The 18,773-nt window shown below is 50.1% G+C and overlaps 1 protein-coding gene across 1 annotated transcript in view; it reads right to left on the bottom strand.

Annotated features, from left to right (window-relative positions):
* Positions 1 to 5,321: 5,321 nt before the first annotated feature.
* Positions 5,322 to 18,773, bottom strand: part of MTCH2 (mitochondrial carrier 2) — a 33,017-nt gene continuing 19,565 nt past the window's right edge. The window contains exons 11-13 of the mRNA XM_069739845.1: positions 9,184 to 9,251; positions 6,381 to 6,456; positions 5,322 to 5,535 (exon numbers count right to left, since the gene is read on the bottom strand). Coding sequence (XP_069595946.1) covers positions 5,449 to 5,535; positions 6,381 to 6,456; positions 9,184 to 9,251 — 231 coding nt within the window. The 3' untranslated portion in view covers positions 5,322 to 5,448. The remainder of the gene's footprint in view (positions 5,536 to 6,380; positions 6,457 to 9,183; positions 9,252 to 18,773) is intronic.

Genomic DNA, 18,773 nt, shown 5'->3' with positions numbered 1-18,773 from the left:
ATAAATCTGTATGTAGTGAGCTCCCCCTAGTGGTGACTGTATAAATCTGTATGTAGTGATCTCCTCCTAGTGGTGACAGTATAAATCTATATATAGTGAGCTCCCCTTAGTGGTGACAGTATAATTCTGTATGTAGTGAGCTCCATCTAGTGGTGACAGTATAATTCTGTATGTAGTGAGCTCCATCTAGTGGTGACTGTATAAATCTGTATGTAGTGAGCTCCATCTAGTGGTGACAGTATAAATCTGTATGTAGTGAGCTCCATCTAGTGGTGACAGTATAATTCTGTATGTAGTGAGCTCCATCTAGTGGTGACAGTATAAATCTGTATGTAGTGAGCTCCATCTAGTGGTGACTGTATAAATCTGTATGTAGTGAGCGCCATCTAGAGGTGACTGTATAAATCTGTATGTAGTGAGCTCCATCTAGAGGTGACAGTATAATTCTGTATGTAATGAGCTCCTCTAGTGGTGTCTGTATAAATCTGTATGTAGAGAGTTCCCTCTAGTGGTGACTTTATACATCTGTACGTAATGAGCTCTGTCTCAGAAGAGGCAATTTGCATAATGGTGACTGTATAATTCTGTATGTAGTGAGCTCCATCTAGAGGTGACTGTATAAATCTGTATGTAGTGAGCTCCCTCTAGTGGTGGCTGTATAAATCTGTATGTAGTGAGCTCCATCTAGAGGTGACTGTATAAATCTGTATGTAGTGAGCTCCATCTAGAGGTGACTGTATAAATCTGTATGTAGTGAGCTCCCCCTAGTGGTGGCTGTATAATTCTGTATGTAGTGAGCTCCCCCTAGTGGTGGCTGTATAAATCTGTATCTATACATCAGACCCTGGTGTAGGGGTAGGCACCCCTGGCATCAGAGACTTGTAACTGGGCATGCCTGACATCAGACCCTGGAGTAAGGGTGGGCATGCCTGACATCATAGCCTGTAGAGGTGGGCACGCCTGGCATCAGATCTTGGTTTAAGGATGGGTATACCTGGCATCAGACCCTGGTGGAGGGATGGGTATGCTTGGCATCGGGGCCTTGTGTAACAGTGAGCATGCCTGGCATCAGAGCCTGGTGGAGGGATGGGCATGCCTGGCATCAGAGCCTGGTGGAGGGATGGGCATGCCTGGCATCAGGTCCTGGTGGAGGGGTGGGCATCTGACCCTGGTGGAGGGGTGGGCATCTGACCCTGGTGGAGGGGTGGGCATCTGACCCTGGTGGAGGGGTAGGCATGCTTGGCATCAGACCCTTGTGGAGGGATGGGCACGTCTGGCTGCAGCAGTCACATGACCCCCTCCATGTTGATGCTGGCGCCTCCTTCTCGCCGTCTCTTTGCCCCCCAGTCACCCTCTGTACATGCGGCGTCCCCCGGGAAGAGCGAGAGACGCAGCCGGTGACGATTTACACAATAAACACAAGAAGCCGCAGACGTCTCCAATCCCAGAGCGGAGGCGCCAGGAGACAACTCCATCACAATGGCCAGTAACCATGGCAACTGACAGCTCCATCCCATTACTGTAGAAAAGACTTTTTTTTGACACACAGATCTAAAAAGAAAACGACAGAGAACAGGGAGCGAAGAATCCACCTGATGGAAGACAGTCAGCATGGAGGGAGCACAAAGAATTCACCGGACGGGAGACAGTCAGCATGGAGGGAGCACGAAGAATCCACCCGACGGGAGACAGTCAGCATGGAGGGAGCACGTCAGCATGGAGGGAGCACTAAGAATCCACCCGACGGGAGACAGTCAGCATGGAGGGAGCACCAAGAATCCACCCGACGGGAGACAGTCAGCATGGAGGGAGCACGAAGAATCCACCCGACGGGAGACAGCCAGCATGGAGAGAGCACGTCAGCATGGAGGGAGCACGAAGAATCCACCCGACGGGAGAAAGTCAGCATGGAGGGAGCACGAAGAATCCACCCGACGGGAGACAGCATGGAGGGAGCACGAAGAATCCACCCAACGGGAGACAGTCAGCATGGAGGGAGCACGAAGAATCCACCCGACGAGAGACAGTCAGCATGGAGGGAGCACGAAGAATCCACCCGACGAGAGAATCAGCATGGAGGGAGCACGAAGAATCCACCCGACGGGAGACAGTCAGCATGGAGGGAGCACGAAGAATCCACCCGACGGGAGACAGCATGGAGGGAGCACGAAGAATCCACCCAACGGGAGACAGTCAGCATGGAGGGAGCACGAAGAATCCACCCGACGAGAGACAGTCAGCATGGAGGGAGCACGAAGAATCCACCCGACGAGAGAATCAGCATGGAGGGAGCACGAAGAATCCACCCGACGGGAGACAGCATGGAGGGAGCACTAAGAATCCACCCGACGGGAGACAGTCAGCACGGAGGGAGCACGAAGAATCCACCTGACGAGAGACAGTCAGCATGGAGGGAGCACGAAGAATCCACCCGACGAGAGAATCCGCATGGAGGGAGCACGAAGAATCCACCCGACGGGAGACAGTCAGCATGGAGGGAGCACGAAGAATCCACCCGACGAGAGAATCAGCATGGAGGGAGCACGAAGAATCCACCCGACGGGAGACAGTCAGCATGGAGGGAGCACGAAGAATCCACCCGACGGGAGACAGTCAGCATGGAGGGAGCACGAAGAATCCACCCGACGGGAGACAGTCAGCATGGAGGGAGCACGAAGAATCCACCCGACGGGAGACAGTCAGCATGGAGGGAGCACATTCACTCTTATTGGAGAATTACATAAACGATCTCATTCCCCTCAGCCATTTGTAACGTGGCAGACAGAAGGCCAAATATTCGCATTAATAATAAAACCTTCGCGAGAGAAGTCAGCTACGTCCTCCCTCCTCGATGTGCGGGAAGAGACAGGTTTTCTCACCATGTGACCTAGTACGGCGGCCACTGACCAGATCGCTACTTCCTGTCCCAGAGGTGGCTGAGGTGGTGGCCGGGCCACAGCCGGCAGAGCCAGACCCGAAAATCAACCGGGGGTTAATCCTATTACTACTGCGCCTTCCATCCCATACCGCAGCGCTGGCCGATCTTCTACCTGCCGCCAACTCTTCATCCCTGGGCGAAAACCAAAAGGAAGCAGCCGAACATCTGCCCTTTCATTTCCCTTCCTGGCGTTTTCTTGTTTCTTACTCTTATTACTGTGTGTAATTCTTTTCTTTTGATCAGTTGCGCCCCCTTTTGTTGTGGTGTTAACTTTATTGAGACAAGAAATGGTATTTTATCCTTATAGAACTGTTCCCATCTTTTTCCAATCTCGCCCATTCATCCGTTCTGCAGATATAGATCACGTATTCTATATGAAATGTTAGACATAAAAGATGAAATCATCCGTCACTGATCCCCGCCGCCCTCGTTACGTCCCCCGAGGTTCTTGCCGGTCTCTGCTCCTCCCCTGAACAAACTGGGAATGACTTCTCAGCCAATCGCCAGCTGAGGCGGGGCACCAGTGAGGCCAGTGATTGGCTGAGCAGTCACTGTGTTTAGAGGCAGAGGATCAGGAATATTTTTTTTTTATTTTTGCTTTTCACGTAAATTCTGTCCAAGCTGCAGCCTGAGAATTTTGTGCAATAACATTCACAAGCATTGCCTTCTATCAATTCACATCCCTGACTTTCCACGGCTTTGGAGTCCAGTGGGCGGTCCAACATATACATGTACGAGTGTATGCAGATATTGGGACCGCCCACTGGACTCCTGAGACCAGAACTAGCAGAGGATTGAATGCGATATCCCAAATCTCTTCCCAGAAGCCTTTGGACCAATCAGCTCCTCCTTCTGGCAGATATTTAAGATGGCAGGTTCCCTTTACTGAGAGTCGTCAGGGGGTCGGGCATTTATAAAGGAAAGAGTAGACCATTTTTCTAATACTGGACGATGCCAGTATCAAAACACATCAGGACACAAGCAAAAATCTCTGCTGTGGATTTGGTCAGAGATCTGCAGTAAATCTGTAAAGCACAAGATAAAACCGCAGCAAATCTGCATCAAAATCAGCATCAGCAAAGTGGGAAATCTGCAGCAGAAATTACCGGGGGTCACATGTGAAATCTGCTCCGCGGGTCAAATTATCTTACAGCCGCCCCGTCCTGTGTGTCATGGAGCAATGACGGCCGCCCCGTCCTGTGTGTCATGGAGCAATGACGGCCGCCCCGTCCTGTGTGTCATGGAGCAATGATGGCCGCCCCGTCCTGTGTGTCATGGAGCAATGATGGCCGCCCCGTCCTGTGTGTCATGGAGCAATGATGGCCGCCCTGTCACAGTCTCGTGGGTCACGAGAGCAATGATGGCCGCCCTGTCACGGTCCCGTGGGTCACGAGAGCAATGATGGCCGCCCTGTCACAGTCCCGTGGGTCACGGAGCAATGATGGCCGCCCTGTCACAGTCCCGTGGGTCACGAGAGTAATGATGGCCGCCCCGTCCTGTGTGTCATGGAGCAATGATGGCCGCCCTGTCACAGTCTCGTGGGTCACGAGAGTAATGATGGCCGCCCTGTCACGGTCCCGAGGTCACCAGAGCAATGATGGCCACCCTGTCACGATCCCGTGGGTCACGAGAGCAATGATGGCCGCCCTGTCACGGTCCCGTGGGTCACGGAGCAATGATGGCCGCCCTGTCACAGTCCCGTGGGTCACGGAGCAATGATGGCCGCCCTGTCACGGTCCCGTGGGTCACGAGAGTAATGATGGCCGCCCTGTCACAGTCCCGTGGGTCACGAGAGTAATGATGGCCGCCCTGTCACGGTCCCGTGGGTCACGAGAGCAATGATGGCCGCCCTGTCACAGTCCCGTGGGTCACGGAGCAATGATGGCCGCCCTGTCACGGTCCCGTGGGTCACGGAGCAATGATGGCCGCCCTGTCACGGTCCCGTGGGTCACGGAGCAATGATGGCCGCCCTGTCACGATCCCGTGGGTCACGAGAGTAATGATGGCCGCCCTGTCACAGTCCCGTGGGTCACGAGAGTAATGATGGCCGCCCTGTCACGGTCCCGTGGGTCACGGAGCAATGATGGCCGCCCTGTCACAGTCCCGTGGGTCACGGAGCAATGATGGCCGCCCTGTCACAGTCCCGTGGGTCACGGAGCAATGATGGCCGCCCTGTCACGGTCCCGTGGGTCACGGAGCAATGATGGCCGCCCTGTCACGGTCCCGTGGGTCACGAGAGCAATGATGGCCGCCCTGTCACGGTCCCGTGGGTCACGAGAGCAATGATGGCCGCCCTGTCACAGTCCCGTGGGTCACGGAGCAATGATGGCCGCCCTGTCACGGTCCCGTGGGTCACGGAGCAATGATTTCTGCTCTATCATGGTTTTGATCTGTACATAATGAATGTTTATTAAAAAGGAAAATTATATTGAATCGTAAACAAAATGTGTACAAATTAAACTCTCCCCGATCCCCTGAGATGCGAAACGCGGCGGTGCAGGCAGGGGTCACTAATAAAATCTCTTCTGTTCGTAGACGTAGCTCTTTCCAGCAGGAACCTTGCGGAAAAACAGGCTGTTTCCCCGATTTGCATTCCCCTAGAAAACAAACAAGAAGGTCATCAGCACGAATACACATCCCGTAGTACATGCGAGGTACACAGACACTTCCCATGAGTACACAGATACGCCCCCCACATTTTGGGTGAGGAGACCGACACCTCTGATGACTTTAATATTTTAGCTACAAATATTTTTTCTGATAATGTTTCCTTACAGTTGTCGTGGTTCTTCTTCTACATCCTCTTAGTATCACACTGCAGTCGTCCATCAGACCTTTCTCCATCTTAACCTGAACCATCTTGTAGCTGATTTTCAGAAGGCAGAAGTGTTACAGAACGAGCTCGCTGACCGATCACTGGTAGCTCATTCTTCAGTCTATGTACAGTGATACATAGAGGATGCAGAAGAGAAATGCTATCAAATCTGTCATGATTTGGAACACAGATTTTTTTTTTTAGCCAGAATCACATAAGGAAGTTCTTCAGGCTCTAAAACAAAACTCATCAGCAAAGGCGGCGTAAAAATAATAAAATTTGATACTAATCTGGTATTAAACTGGAATAGAAAGGGTCCCATCCCTGAATTAACTGACCGCTGCTTCCTGTGATTGGCTGCAGTGCTGATTTGCTGCCCAGTTATTTTGCCCATTGCAGCCAATCACAGGCTACAGCAGTCCCGTGACCGAAGAATGAGATCTCATCACTTCTGGTCCCGGCGCAGACCACAGGAGCCGTCCAAGGAACAAAAAGATTGGGCATGCTGAAATCCAACTGCCCAATCCTCATCTCCCCTGACATTACTCTAGGAGCAGAATACATGATAAATGTTTCTGGGGCCTGAAGGCAAAAGCCAAGAAAATAAAACCCAAAATATGTGATTACCTCTTTGCTGAGCTGACTCCAGCAATCCATCCAGGAAGAGTACACGGGGGCGTAGGGGAGGCAGCCGCCAGCGAGCCTGTCAACCGCAAGCATCAGTCCATTACAAGGTGCACGCAGCCGAACCGCCGGAGGGTAACCCTGCAGAGCATGCACCCCCCCATACAGAGCATGCACCCCCCCATACAAAGCATGCACCCCCCCCCCCATACAGAGCATGCACCCCCCCATAGAGAGCAGGCATCCCCCATACAGAGCATGCACCCCCCCATACAGAGCATGCACCCCCCCATCCAGAGCATGCACCCCCCCATCCAGAGCATGCACCCCCCCATACAGAGCAGGCACCCCCCCATACAGAGCAGGCACCCCCCCATACAGAGCAGGCATCTCCCAGCAGAGCATGCACCCCCCCATACAGAGCATGCACCCCCCCATCCAGAGCATGCACCCCCCCCATACAGAGCATGCACCCCCCCCATACAGAGCATGCACCCCCCCCATACAGAGCATGCACCCCCCCATACAGAGCATGCACCCCCCCCATACAGAGCATGCACCCCCCCCCATACAGAGCATGCACCCCCCCCATACAGAGCATGCACCCCCCCCATACAAAGCATGAAACCCCCCCATACAAAGCATGAAACCCCCCCATACAAAGCATGAAACCCCCCCATACAAAACATGCACCCCCCCCATACAAAGCATGCATCTCCCAGCAGAGCATGCACCCCCCCCCATACAGAGCATGCACCCCCCCCATACAGAGCATGCACCCCCCCCATACAGAGCATGCACCCCCCCATCCAGAGCAGGCATCTCCCAGCAGAGCATGCACCCCCCCATCCAGAGCACGCACCCCCCCATCCAGAGAATGCACCCCCCCATCCAGAGAATGCACCCCCCCATCCAGAGAATGCACCCCCCATACAGAGAATGCACCCCCCCATCCAGAGCATTCACCCCCCCATACAGAGCATGCACCCCCCCATACAGAGCATTCACCCCCCCCCATACAGAGCATGCACCCCCCCATCCAGAGCATTCACCCCCCCATACAGAGCATGCCCCCCCCCATACAGAGCATTCACCCCCCCCCATACAGAGCATGCACCCCCCCATACAGAGCATTCACCCCCCCATACAGAGCATGCACCCCCCCCATACAGAGCATGCACCCCCCCATACAGGACATGCACCCCCCCCATACAGAGCATTCACCCCTCCCATACAGAGCATGCACCCCCCCATACAGAGCATGCACCCCCCCATACAGAGCATTCACCCCCCCCATACAGGACATGCACCCCCCCATACAGAGCATTCACCCCCCCATACAGAGCATTCACCCCCCCATACAGAGCATTCGCCCCCCCCATACAGAGCATGCGCCCCCCCATGCAGAGCATGCGCCCCCCATACAGAGCATGCACACCCCCATACAGAGCATGCACCTCCCAGCAGAGCATGCACCCCCTCATACAGAGCATGCGCCCCCCCATACATAAACCCTGCAGAGCATATTCCCCGTGCTCGCTCTCCGAGGATAACCCAGCAGGGCATGCTCCCCTCACAGAGAATAACCCCCCACAGGATCCTGATCCCTCCGCAGGGCACACTCTCCACAGAGATGGATAAACCCTGCAGAGGATAACCTTACAGGGCATGCTCTGTCCCCGCAGAGGGATAAACCCCGCAGACCATGCACCGCCCGCAGAGGGATAAACCCCGCAGACCATGCACCGCCCGCAGAGGGATAAACCCCGCAGACCATGCACCGCCCGCAGAGGGATAAACCCCGCAGACCATGCTCCCCCCGCAGAGGGATAAACCCCACAGACCATGCTCCCCCAACAGAGGGATAAACCCCACAGACCATGTTCCCCCCGCAGAGGGATAAACCCCACAGACCATGCTCCCCCAACAGAGGGATAAACCCCACAGACCATGCTCCCCCCGCAGAGGGATAAACCCCACAGACCATGCTCCCCCAACAGAGGGATAAACCCCGCAGACCATGCTCCCCCTGCAGAGAGATAAACCCCGCAGACCATGCTCCCCCAACAGAGGGATAAACCCCGCAGACCATGCTCCCCCCGCAGAGAGATAAACCCCGCAGACCATGCTCCCCCAACAGAGGGATAAACCCCGCAGACCATGCTCCCCCCGCAGAGGGATAAACCCCGCAGACCATGCTCCCCCAACAGAGGGATAAACCCCGCAGACCATGCTCCCCCCGCAGAGGGATAAACCCCGCAGACCATGCTCCCCCCGCAGAGGGATAAACCCCGCAGACCATGCTCCCCCAACAGAGGGATAAACCCCGCAGACCATGCTCCCCCAACAGAGGGATAAACCCCGCAGACCATGCTCCCCCAACAGAGGGATAAACCCCGCAGACCATGCTCCCCCAACAGAGGGATAAACCCCGCAGACCATGCTCCCCCCGCAGAGAGATAAACCCCGCAGACCATGCTCCCCCAACAGAGGGATAAACCCCGCAGACCATGCTCCCCCCGCAGAGGGATAAACCCCGCAGACTATGCTCCCCCCGCAGAGGGATAAACCCCGCAGACCATGCTCCCCCAACAGAGGGATAAACCCCGCAGACCATGCTCCCCTCGCAGAGGGATAAACCCCACAGACCATGCTCCCCCCCCCGCAGACCATGCTCCCCCCGCAGAGGGATAAACCCCACAGACCATGCTCCCCCCCCCGCAGACCATGCTCCCCCCGCAGAGGGATAAACCCCACAGACCATGCTCCCCCCCCCCCCCCCCCCCCCCCCGCAGAGCATACTCACCCGCAGTTGTTCACAGCCATCAGGTTTGACACTAGGACAAATGGATATGTCAGCATGCTGGCCAAGAACTGCGGAGACAAGACCATGGAGAAGAGCGAGTCGCCCTTGTAACTGCCGGACATTACAGATGAGCGTGTTGACTCGCAGGACCCTGGTCAATGGATCATGTCACTTGTCCGTGGCTGCAGGATGGAACCGTACAAAGTTCCTGCTCCCATCTGCCGGAATCCACAGCTCCACTTCCAATTTACCGCCCTGACGTGACACCGGTGTGGAGTCATCACAACAAGCCGGCTAATGGGAAGGAGCCATAGATTCCCGGAGGAGGGAGTTCAAAGGGCTCCATCGAGCAGCCGCAGACTACTGACATGGCCGCCGGCCCAGGGGCCTGAAGATTTATTCACTCGTATGGACATTACAGCAAAACGCAGAACTCACAATGAATCAGGATATTACCGACCTCAGCGATGTAGAAGCTGAGGATATACAGGGGGAACTAAAAGTATTCAGACCTCATTACATTTGTCACTGTTTCATTGCAGACATTTGGTAAATTCTATAAAGTTCATTTTTCCTCATTAATGTTCACTCTGCACCCCATCTTGGCTGATAAAAAAAATAATGTAGAAATATTTGCAAATTTATTAAAAAATAAAAACAAATATTCCATGCTCATAAGTCTTCAGCCCCTTTGCTCAGTATTGAGTAGAAGCCCCTTTTGAGCTCGTACAGCCATGATTCTTCTTGGGAATGATGCCACAAGTTTTTCCCCCCTGGATTTGGGGATCCTAGGCCATTCTTCCTTGCAGATCCTCTCCAGTTCCGTCAGGTTGGATGGTGAACGTTGGTGGACGCCATTTTCAGGTCTCCAGAGATGCTCCATTGGGTTTAGGTCAGGGCTCTGGCTGGGCCGGTCAGGAATGGTCACAGAGTTGCTCTGAAGCCGCTCCTTTGTTATTTTAGCTGTGTGCTCAGGGTCATTGTCTTGTTGGAAGGTGAACCTTCAGCCAAGTCTGAGGTCCAGAGCAGAGAAGAGGTTTCCATCCAGGATGTCTCTGTACTTGGCCGCATTCATGTTTCCTTCAATGGCAGCCAGTCGTCCTGTTCCTGCAGCTGAAAACACCCCCATAGCATGATGCTGCCTCCACCATGCTTCACTGTTGGGATTGTATTGGGCAGGTGATGAGCAGAGCCTGGTTTTCTCCACACATACCGCTTAGAATTATCACCAAAGAGGTCTATCTTCATCTCATCAGACCAGAGAATCTTAGCTCCCTAGGACACCCGCATCATCGGATGATGACTATCCTACTGACACCCGACTCCCCCGAATCTAATGGGCGCAGCATCTCAGGATAAGGTAATTACCTTCGCTTCCCTAAACGCAAATAGCTTAAATTCACCGATCACCAGACAACACACATTAAACCAACTTAAAAAACAAAAAGCAGACGTTTTACTAATTCAAGAAACGCACTTCAAACCTGACAAACTTCCTAACTTCGAACACTCCCAGTATGATACATGGTTCCATGCTACCACAACACAAACCGGCTCAAGGGGTACCTCGATAGCGATAGCGAAAGTCGTAGTTACTCACCGATAACGGTGTTTCTCGGAGCCCATGACAGCACTACGGAGAGAGGGGATCCGCCCTTCAGGGACAGGAAACCTACAGATAAAAGGGCGGTACCTCTCCCTCGCATCAGTTGGTTTACAGAGCATCGGAGGACCTCCAGGTTAGTTTACAACAGAGAAAAAATCATATTACAACATTTCTTAAAAGAGGAACCCCGTGCCTATACTCAAACTATATACAGTATATAAATTATATGTAATTAAAGGTGCTCACCGCACACGTGATGGGAGGGAATAAGCGAGTGCTGTCATGGGCTCCGAGAAACACCGTTATCGGTGAGTAACTACGACTTTCTCGGTCTCCCATGACAGCACTACGGAGAGAATTGCAGAGACTAAGCTTAGGGAGGGACCACCGCCTCGAGAACCCTTCGTCCGAAGGTTAAGTCAGACACAGAGGCTAGATTTAATCTATAGTGTCTAAAAAAGGTCGATGGTGATGACCAGGTGGCCGCTTTACAGATTTGCTCTATCGATACCTCTGACCTCTCAGCCCATGAGGTAGCTACTGCTCTTGTGGAATGCGCTCTTATACCATCTGGGATCTCATTCCCCGAGGATGAATATGCCAAGACTATCGCCTCCTTTATCCACCTCGCCAAAGTACCCTTGGATGCCCGAAATACTTTTCTGGGACCCTGGAAACAGACAAATAGAGAGCCTTCCTTCCTATACTCTCTGGTGGAATCTAAGTATTGGATTAGGCACCTTCTGACGTCTAGATTATGGAAGTTTTGCTCTTTCTCATTTTTTGGGTTTGAACAAAAGGATGGCAGGGAGACTTCTTGTGACCTATGGAATTTTGATGCCACTTTTGACAAATAGGCCGGGTCAGGTCTAAGAGTGACTCTATCATCTAATATTTTAGTGAAGGGTGGATTAGAGGATAAGGCTTGAATGTCACTTATTCTGCGTGCGGATGTTAACGCTACCAAGAGAATGGTTTTAAGTGATAGAGTTTTAATGGAAATCGTCTCTATGGGTTCGAATGGAGGACTCGTTAATGCTGAGAGGACTAAATTTAAGTCCCATGAGGGCACTTTCTGAGCGACTAATGGCTTTGATCTTGTCACCGCCTTAACGAATCTAATTATCCATGGGTTGGCTGCAATATTATGGTTATAGAGTGCTCCTAGAGCTGCTATTTGTACTTTAAGAGTACTAACCGACAACCCCTGTTCCAGACCTTTTTGTAGGAACTCCAGTATTTTAGGAATTGAGGGCCCATCTTGGACTTTTACTTTGGAGACGGACAGAAATTTTTTCCAAGTTTTCCCATATATTTTAGTAGTGATGGGTTTTCTACTTTTTAACAACGTGGTAATTAAATTATCCGAGAAACCTCTTTCTTTTAATAGTCCCCGTTCAAAAACCAGGCTGTCAAATGTAAGTTCGATTCCTGTGGGTGGAAGATCGGCCCTTGATGTAGAAGGTCTGGTATATTCGGCAGGACCCATGGGTCCGAGACCGAAAGCATCCTCAGCCAGGAGAACCACGTCCTTTTTGGCCAGAACGGGGCTATGAGGATCATTTTCGTTTTGTCCTCTCTGACTTTCCGAATGACTGCCGGGATCAGAATAGTTGGAGGAAAGGCATAAGTTAATTTTTGGGTCCACGGAATCATAAAGGCATCTAGAGCCTGTGGATTCCCTATCGGGTTCAACGAGCAGAATTTTTTCACCTTTTTGTTTTTGTAATTGGCGAATAGATCTATTGTCGGTGCTCCCCACATTTTTGTGATCTGATCGTAGATGGAATGGTTTAGGGACCACTCTCCTTGTTTTAACAGCGATCGACTCAGGTAATCTGCTCTCTCGTTGTTTGAACCCTGAATGTGTAGCGCAGAGAGGGATAGTAGATTTTCTTCTGCAAGGTTGAAAATTTTGGCTGAAGAACTCATGAGTGCCTGAGACCTTGTTCCTCCCTGGTGGTTTATATACGCTACAGTCACTTTGTTGTCTGAAAAAATTCGGACATGATGTCCCTGAATATAGGCCAGAAAAGAAAGAAGAGCCTGAAGCACTGCCCAAAGTTCTTTTTGGTTTGAGGATGCTGATATTTCCTGAACTGACCAGGTTCCCTGGGCCACTCTGTCCCCCATATGAGCCCCCCACCCTGTGGGACTCGCATCGGTTGTTATCACCCGGGATATTTGTGTCACCCAAGGAACTCCCTTTGATAAGTTTTGGCTCTCTGCCCACCAACGAAGGGAATGAATAACTGAAGAATTCAGGGTGATTTGACCTTCCAAGTTGTCCTTTAGTATTGACTGCCATTCGAGTACGTGCCACTGAAGTTCTCTTGTGTGGAACTGTGCAAAGGGTATCGCTGGTAGGCATGAGGACAGAGAGCCTAGTAGTGTCATTGCTCTCCTTAGAGTCATGGAAGGATGGTGAAAAGTTTGCGATATCATGGCTAATATGTTGTCTTTTTTGGGGTTTGGAAGTCGGCATTCTTGTACTCGGGAGTCTAATGTCAGACCTAGGAACTCCTGTACTTGACAGGGTTCCAACTTTGATTTTTTTAAGTTTATGAGCCACCCCAAGTCCGTCAAGATAGTCATTACCCGGTCCCTCTGTTCTTTGCAACTTTGGGCCGAGTTGCTTACGATGAGAAAGTCGTCTAGGTAAAGGACTATTAATATATTTTGTTCCCTTATGTGGGCCATCATTTCCGCTATTACCTTCGTGAATATTCGAGGGGCTATAGAGATTCCGAACGGAAGAGCTCTGTACTGAAAAAATCTTAATTGTCCTTTTATGGGAAGTGCCAATCTCAGGAATTTTTGAGATTGATTGTGGATGGGCACATGATAATATGCATCGGTTAGGTCTATCACGACCATGTAGCAATTTGGAAACAGGATTTTTATGGTGGACTTTATTGTTTCCATTTTGAATTTGTAATTTTTTACGTATTTGTTCAGGTTTTTTAGATTTATAATGGTCCGAAAGGACCCGTCGGGTTTTGGTACTAAAAAAAGAGGGGAGAAAAACCCTTCTCCTACTTCCTGAGGAGGGATTTCTTGAATCACAGATTTTTGCAGTAGGGAAATGATTTCTTTCTCTAAAGCTGCTTGTTCTGCCACTGAAGATCTTATTTTTGTTTCTATGTACTTCCGGGGAGGAAAAGAAATAAAATCTATTTTTAGACCGTACTGTATGATGTTTAGAATCCAGGTGTTGTTGGATATTTTCTTCCAGGCGGGAAGGAAAGATGTGAGTCTTCCCCCTACCGTAGGCACAATGTCATTTGGCGGGTTTTTTGTCACGAGAGGTGTTGCCAAAGAGGTAACCTCTATCCCTTCTCCTGCCTTCTTCCCATTTATTCTGCTCCCTGGGGGGTCTGCGGCGGAAAAATCTCCGATTCCGAAAGGACTGCCTGAATGGGGCTGGGCCCAAATTTGGAAACCCTTTCTTTTTGTCTCCTGCTTTTTGGAGAATGTCATCCAGGGTCTCTCCAAACAGAAAATTTCCTTCACACGGAATAGAACATAGCTTTAGCTTTGTCTGGAGATCCCCAGGCCAGCTTTTGAGCCATAAGGTTCTTCTGGCTGCGTTGGAGAGAGCAGCGGCCTTAGATGTTAACCGTACGGAGTCTGCCGAGGAGTCCGCCAGGAATGCTGCTGCTGCTCTGATTGCAGGGATAGAATCCAGTAATTTATTCCTGGGTAGCCCGTCTCTAATTTGACTTTCTAATTGATCAACCCACACCATCAGAGATCTGGAGGTGCAGGTAGCCGCAACAGTAGGCCTCAAGCTACCCCCAGCCGATTCCCATGCCCCTTTAAGAAATGTGTCTGCTTTTTTATCTAAAGGGTCTTTGAGGGTACCCATGTCCTCGAACGGGAGCGCAAATTTTTTCGAGGCTTTTGCCACCGCTACATCCAACTTTGGTGCCTTATCCCAGGAAGTGGATGCGTCATCATCGAAGGGATACTTTCTTTTAAGCGAGGGCACTGAAGAGTTTCTCCTATCAGGTTTTTCCCATTCTTTTTTAATTAGGGATTGGACATTGGGATTTAAAGGGAAGGTTTTCCGTTTTTTTTGTCCCAAGCCACCAAACATAACGTCTTGGGCTGTTTTGTCAGGTTTAGGCTCCTCCACCCCCATAGTAGCCCTAACAGCTCTCACTAAGGCATCCACTTCCTCGAGAGGAAAACAATGTCGGCCTGAATCTTCCTCGGAGGAGGATAGGGAGGAGTCAGAGTCGTCCGAATCTGCGTCATCAGATGAGGATCGGACAGAGTGGGATTGTACTGTTTCCTTTACTTTATCTTTCCCTTTTTTGGAGGAAGATACAGCATTCTGAACCTCAGATCTAATGATATTTTTTAGCTCTGATGCAAAGTCGGGAGTCTCCTCACATAGCACACGCTGGATGCAGGATTTACAAAGCTTTTTGTCCCAGGCTACTGGTAAAGCTTTGTCACAGATGGGGCAGGATTTGTTTTTCCTTTTCTCCAGCTTCTTCTTTCCCTATTAAGGGAGAAGAGGGAGCCCTATTATAATACATTCACGAAGATCAACTCACCATTCGGACGTGCAGGCAGGTACCGGTTCTGGAGGGGGCCCTGGGTCTGGAATGGAAGGTTCCCGAGGAGGTGAACTAGTCTTCGCAGCAGACCTGCTGCGCTGTGTAGAACGGCTGCTAGACCCACTCCTAGCGCTCTTAGGGTCTGTCTTCTTGTGGTGCTGCTGCCTAGGCTGCAGCTCCTGTGGATCGCTGTCCTCCATGATTTACAGGGAGATGGTGCGACAACTGTGTGTGCACCATCTCCCTATTTGTATTTGGCGCCACCTCCGGCGTTCCCCCGCACTTCCGGTCCTGCGTCACGTCCAGGGAGAAGAGAAGCTACCGCGCATGCGCGCGGCGATGACCCGGAAGTCCTGCCGCATTTCCGGAGCGGCGGCCATCTTAGTACACCCGGAGCGTGCGCTTGTCGGCACAGAAGCTCCGGGTGATCCAGCGCCCCTTCCTCTCTCAGAATCGGCGGCGTTCTCCCTCCGCTCACCCTGAAGAACCCCTCGGTTCCAGCGGTGGCGGCTTCGGGAGCCGGACAAGCCGCGGCAGGAGCCTCCTCGCTGCCGGTACTCGACCGCCCGGTCCATCGGTCTTCATACAGGTACCACCGGAAAGAGGTTCCCTGTTCAGGGACAGGAAACCAACTGATGCGAGGGAGAGGTACCGCCCTTTTATCTGTAGGTTTCCTGTCCCTGAAGGGCGGATCCCCTCTCTCCGTAGTGCTGTCATGGGAGACCGAGAAAGGAATGCCTTTTCAACCTCGTAATTTAATAACAGATCCCAATGGCAGATATGTACTGGTCAAGGGCCTTCTGGCCGGGAATCTAGTCACTATTGGTAGCCTATACGCTCCCAACAAAAAAAACCTGAAATGGTTAATGTCACTGCTAAAGAAGATTGAGGATTTTCGAGAAGGATCTCTTATCATAGGCGGAGACCTGAATATAGCATTAGAACCTTTAATAGATACAACGACAAAAAAGAGCACGCTTTCCACAAAAGATTTAATTAGGATAAAAGCAAAACTTGGGTCAATGCAGATAATTGATGTCTGGAGGTATCTGCACCCGTCGGATCTTGATTACACTTACTACTCTCATCCCCACAAATCATACCATCAACTTGATTACATTTTTACGCCTAGACAGCTACTACCAAACGCATTAAAAGCCAACATAGTCCCTAATGTTCACTCAGATCACTCCATAGTGCTGTTTCAAACAACACTAACCAAACCTTACTCTATTAACAGATCATGGCAACTTAATGAATCCATTCTGAATTCTTCGGATATCAAAACTCGCATTGAAAAAAAACTTATTCAATACTTTGAACAAAACGATACTGGAGAGATTTCCGCCTCGATGCTATGGGAAGCCCATAAATCTGTAATTAGAGGAGAACTAATCTCAATCTCCTCGCATCTCAATAAACAGAGGCAACAGGAGTTAAACACCTTATATGAAGAGATTTATGATCTAGAAACCCGACACAAAAAACAGACAGAACAACAACTATTGAAGGAATTAACAAAAAAAAAGACAGCGCCTGAAGGAAATTTTAAATTTAAAATCAATGAAATGGTACACTTCGTGGCGAACCAAAATGTTCGTGCATGGTGACAAAGCAACAAAATTCACGCTATCAAAGCTCAGACAACGGCAAGCGTTTACCTATATACATTCTATCAAAACCCCAAGTGGCCATAGTACTCAAAATTATAAGCAAATAGAGTCAGAATTCCTAAATTATTATAAACATCTCTACAATCTACGCCCAAAAGAGTCCAATCCCGACAAATCCGAACGGAAATACAATATTAAGACTTTCCTAACGCGTCTGAATTTACCCCAGCTGACAGCCCCTCAAAAACACCTTTTGATTAACCCTGCCGTTCTGTTGGTCAAAAATGACCGACCTTGAACTTCAATATTCTTTAAAATATTCAAGATGCGGCTCTGAAACCCGTGGCCGACCGACCCATCCTCATTTAAGTCAATCAACCACAAGTTTCAGAACCGCATCTTGAACACCCCAAAAAATACCAAAGTTCAAAATAGGTCTCCCCAGACCGAACAGAACAGCAGGGTTAAACCATTTCAGATGGAGGAACTCCAGTCCACCCTGTCGGGGTCCCCCACAGGGAAAGCCCCTGGTCCTGATGGACTATCAACAATATATTACAAGTCCTTCCCTCTCGTGCTCCTCCCGCGCCTCTTAAACATGTGCAATTCAATATTAAAGGGCGATCACTTCCCTACACAAACGTTAGAAGCTAAAATTTCACCAATACACAAAGGGGGCAAAGATCAAGAACAGCGCAGCAGCTACAGGCCAATCTCGTTGTTAAATGTAGACCTGAAATTATTCGCTAGTATGATAGCACGAAGGGTGGCTAGGTTCTTGCCAGAATTGATCACAACAAATCAGACAGGCTTTGTTGCGGGCAGAGAGGGAAAGGACAACGCTTATAAGATACTGAACCTGATGCACTATGCTAAGAAAAGAAAAATACCCCTAGTTTTACTTGGGACCGATGCAGAGAAAGCCTTTGATAGGGTGGACTGGATCTACCTAGAAGAGACCCTGGTTGGTTTTGGTTTTCCACAACAACTAATTGCATCAATAATGGAAATGTATAGAAACCCCAGGGCCCGAATTAGAATTAATGGTTCATTGACTGATGCATTCACAATTAAAAATGGCACCCGTCAAGGCTGCCCCCTGTCGCCGATTCTTTTTGTGCTCTCGATGGAACCCTTACTGAGAGCCATACAGCAGAACACAGAAATTGAAGGTATCAAAATAGGTAACACTCAATACAAAACGGCTGCCTTTGCCGATGACCTTCTTATACTGATGACGAGACCGCTCAGAAGTCTCCCTGCCCTGACGAGGGTCTTGGAGGAATATAGCTCCCTTACTAATTTCAAAGTAAACTTATCAAAATCGGAAGCGCTAGACCTCAATGTCCCCTCACATACTCTGGCTAAACTAAAGGAGCTGTATCCCTACTCATGGCCTAAACAATTCATTACGTACCTCGGAATTAAAATATGCAGGAACCATAAAAAATTAGTTGCGCTTAACTTCTACCCTTTACTCGATAGGGTGAAATCTACTATTAAATCCTGGAGAGACCAATACTTCTCATGGACAGGGAGGAAAAATCTCCTTAAAAGTATAATACTACCTAAATTTATTTATTTATTTCAAATGCTCCCTATACACATCCCAGACTCCTATCTAGCTAAAATAAACTCTTTATTTCTCCAATATATGTGGAAAAATATTAAACCGCGAATTAGTTACCGCACATTAACGCTATCCAGACCCGATGGTGGCATGGGTGCTCCAGACATAAGAAAATATTATTATGCCGCAGTATTATCGCGAGCAGTTGACTTAATCCGAGACACTCGGAACAA

This window comes from Ranitomeya imitator, chromosome 9, assembly GCF_032444005.1.
Source record: "Ranitomeya imitator isolate aRanImi1 chromosome 9, aRanImi1.pri, whole genome shotgun sequence".
Classification (NCBI taxonomy): Eukaryota; Metazoa; Chordata; class Amphibia; order Anura; family Dendrobatidae; genus Ranitomeya; species Ranitomeya imitator.
The sequence above is the reverse complement of the archived record's forward strand: the minus strand, read 5'-3'. Positions and strand labels throughout refer to the sequence as shown.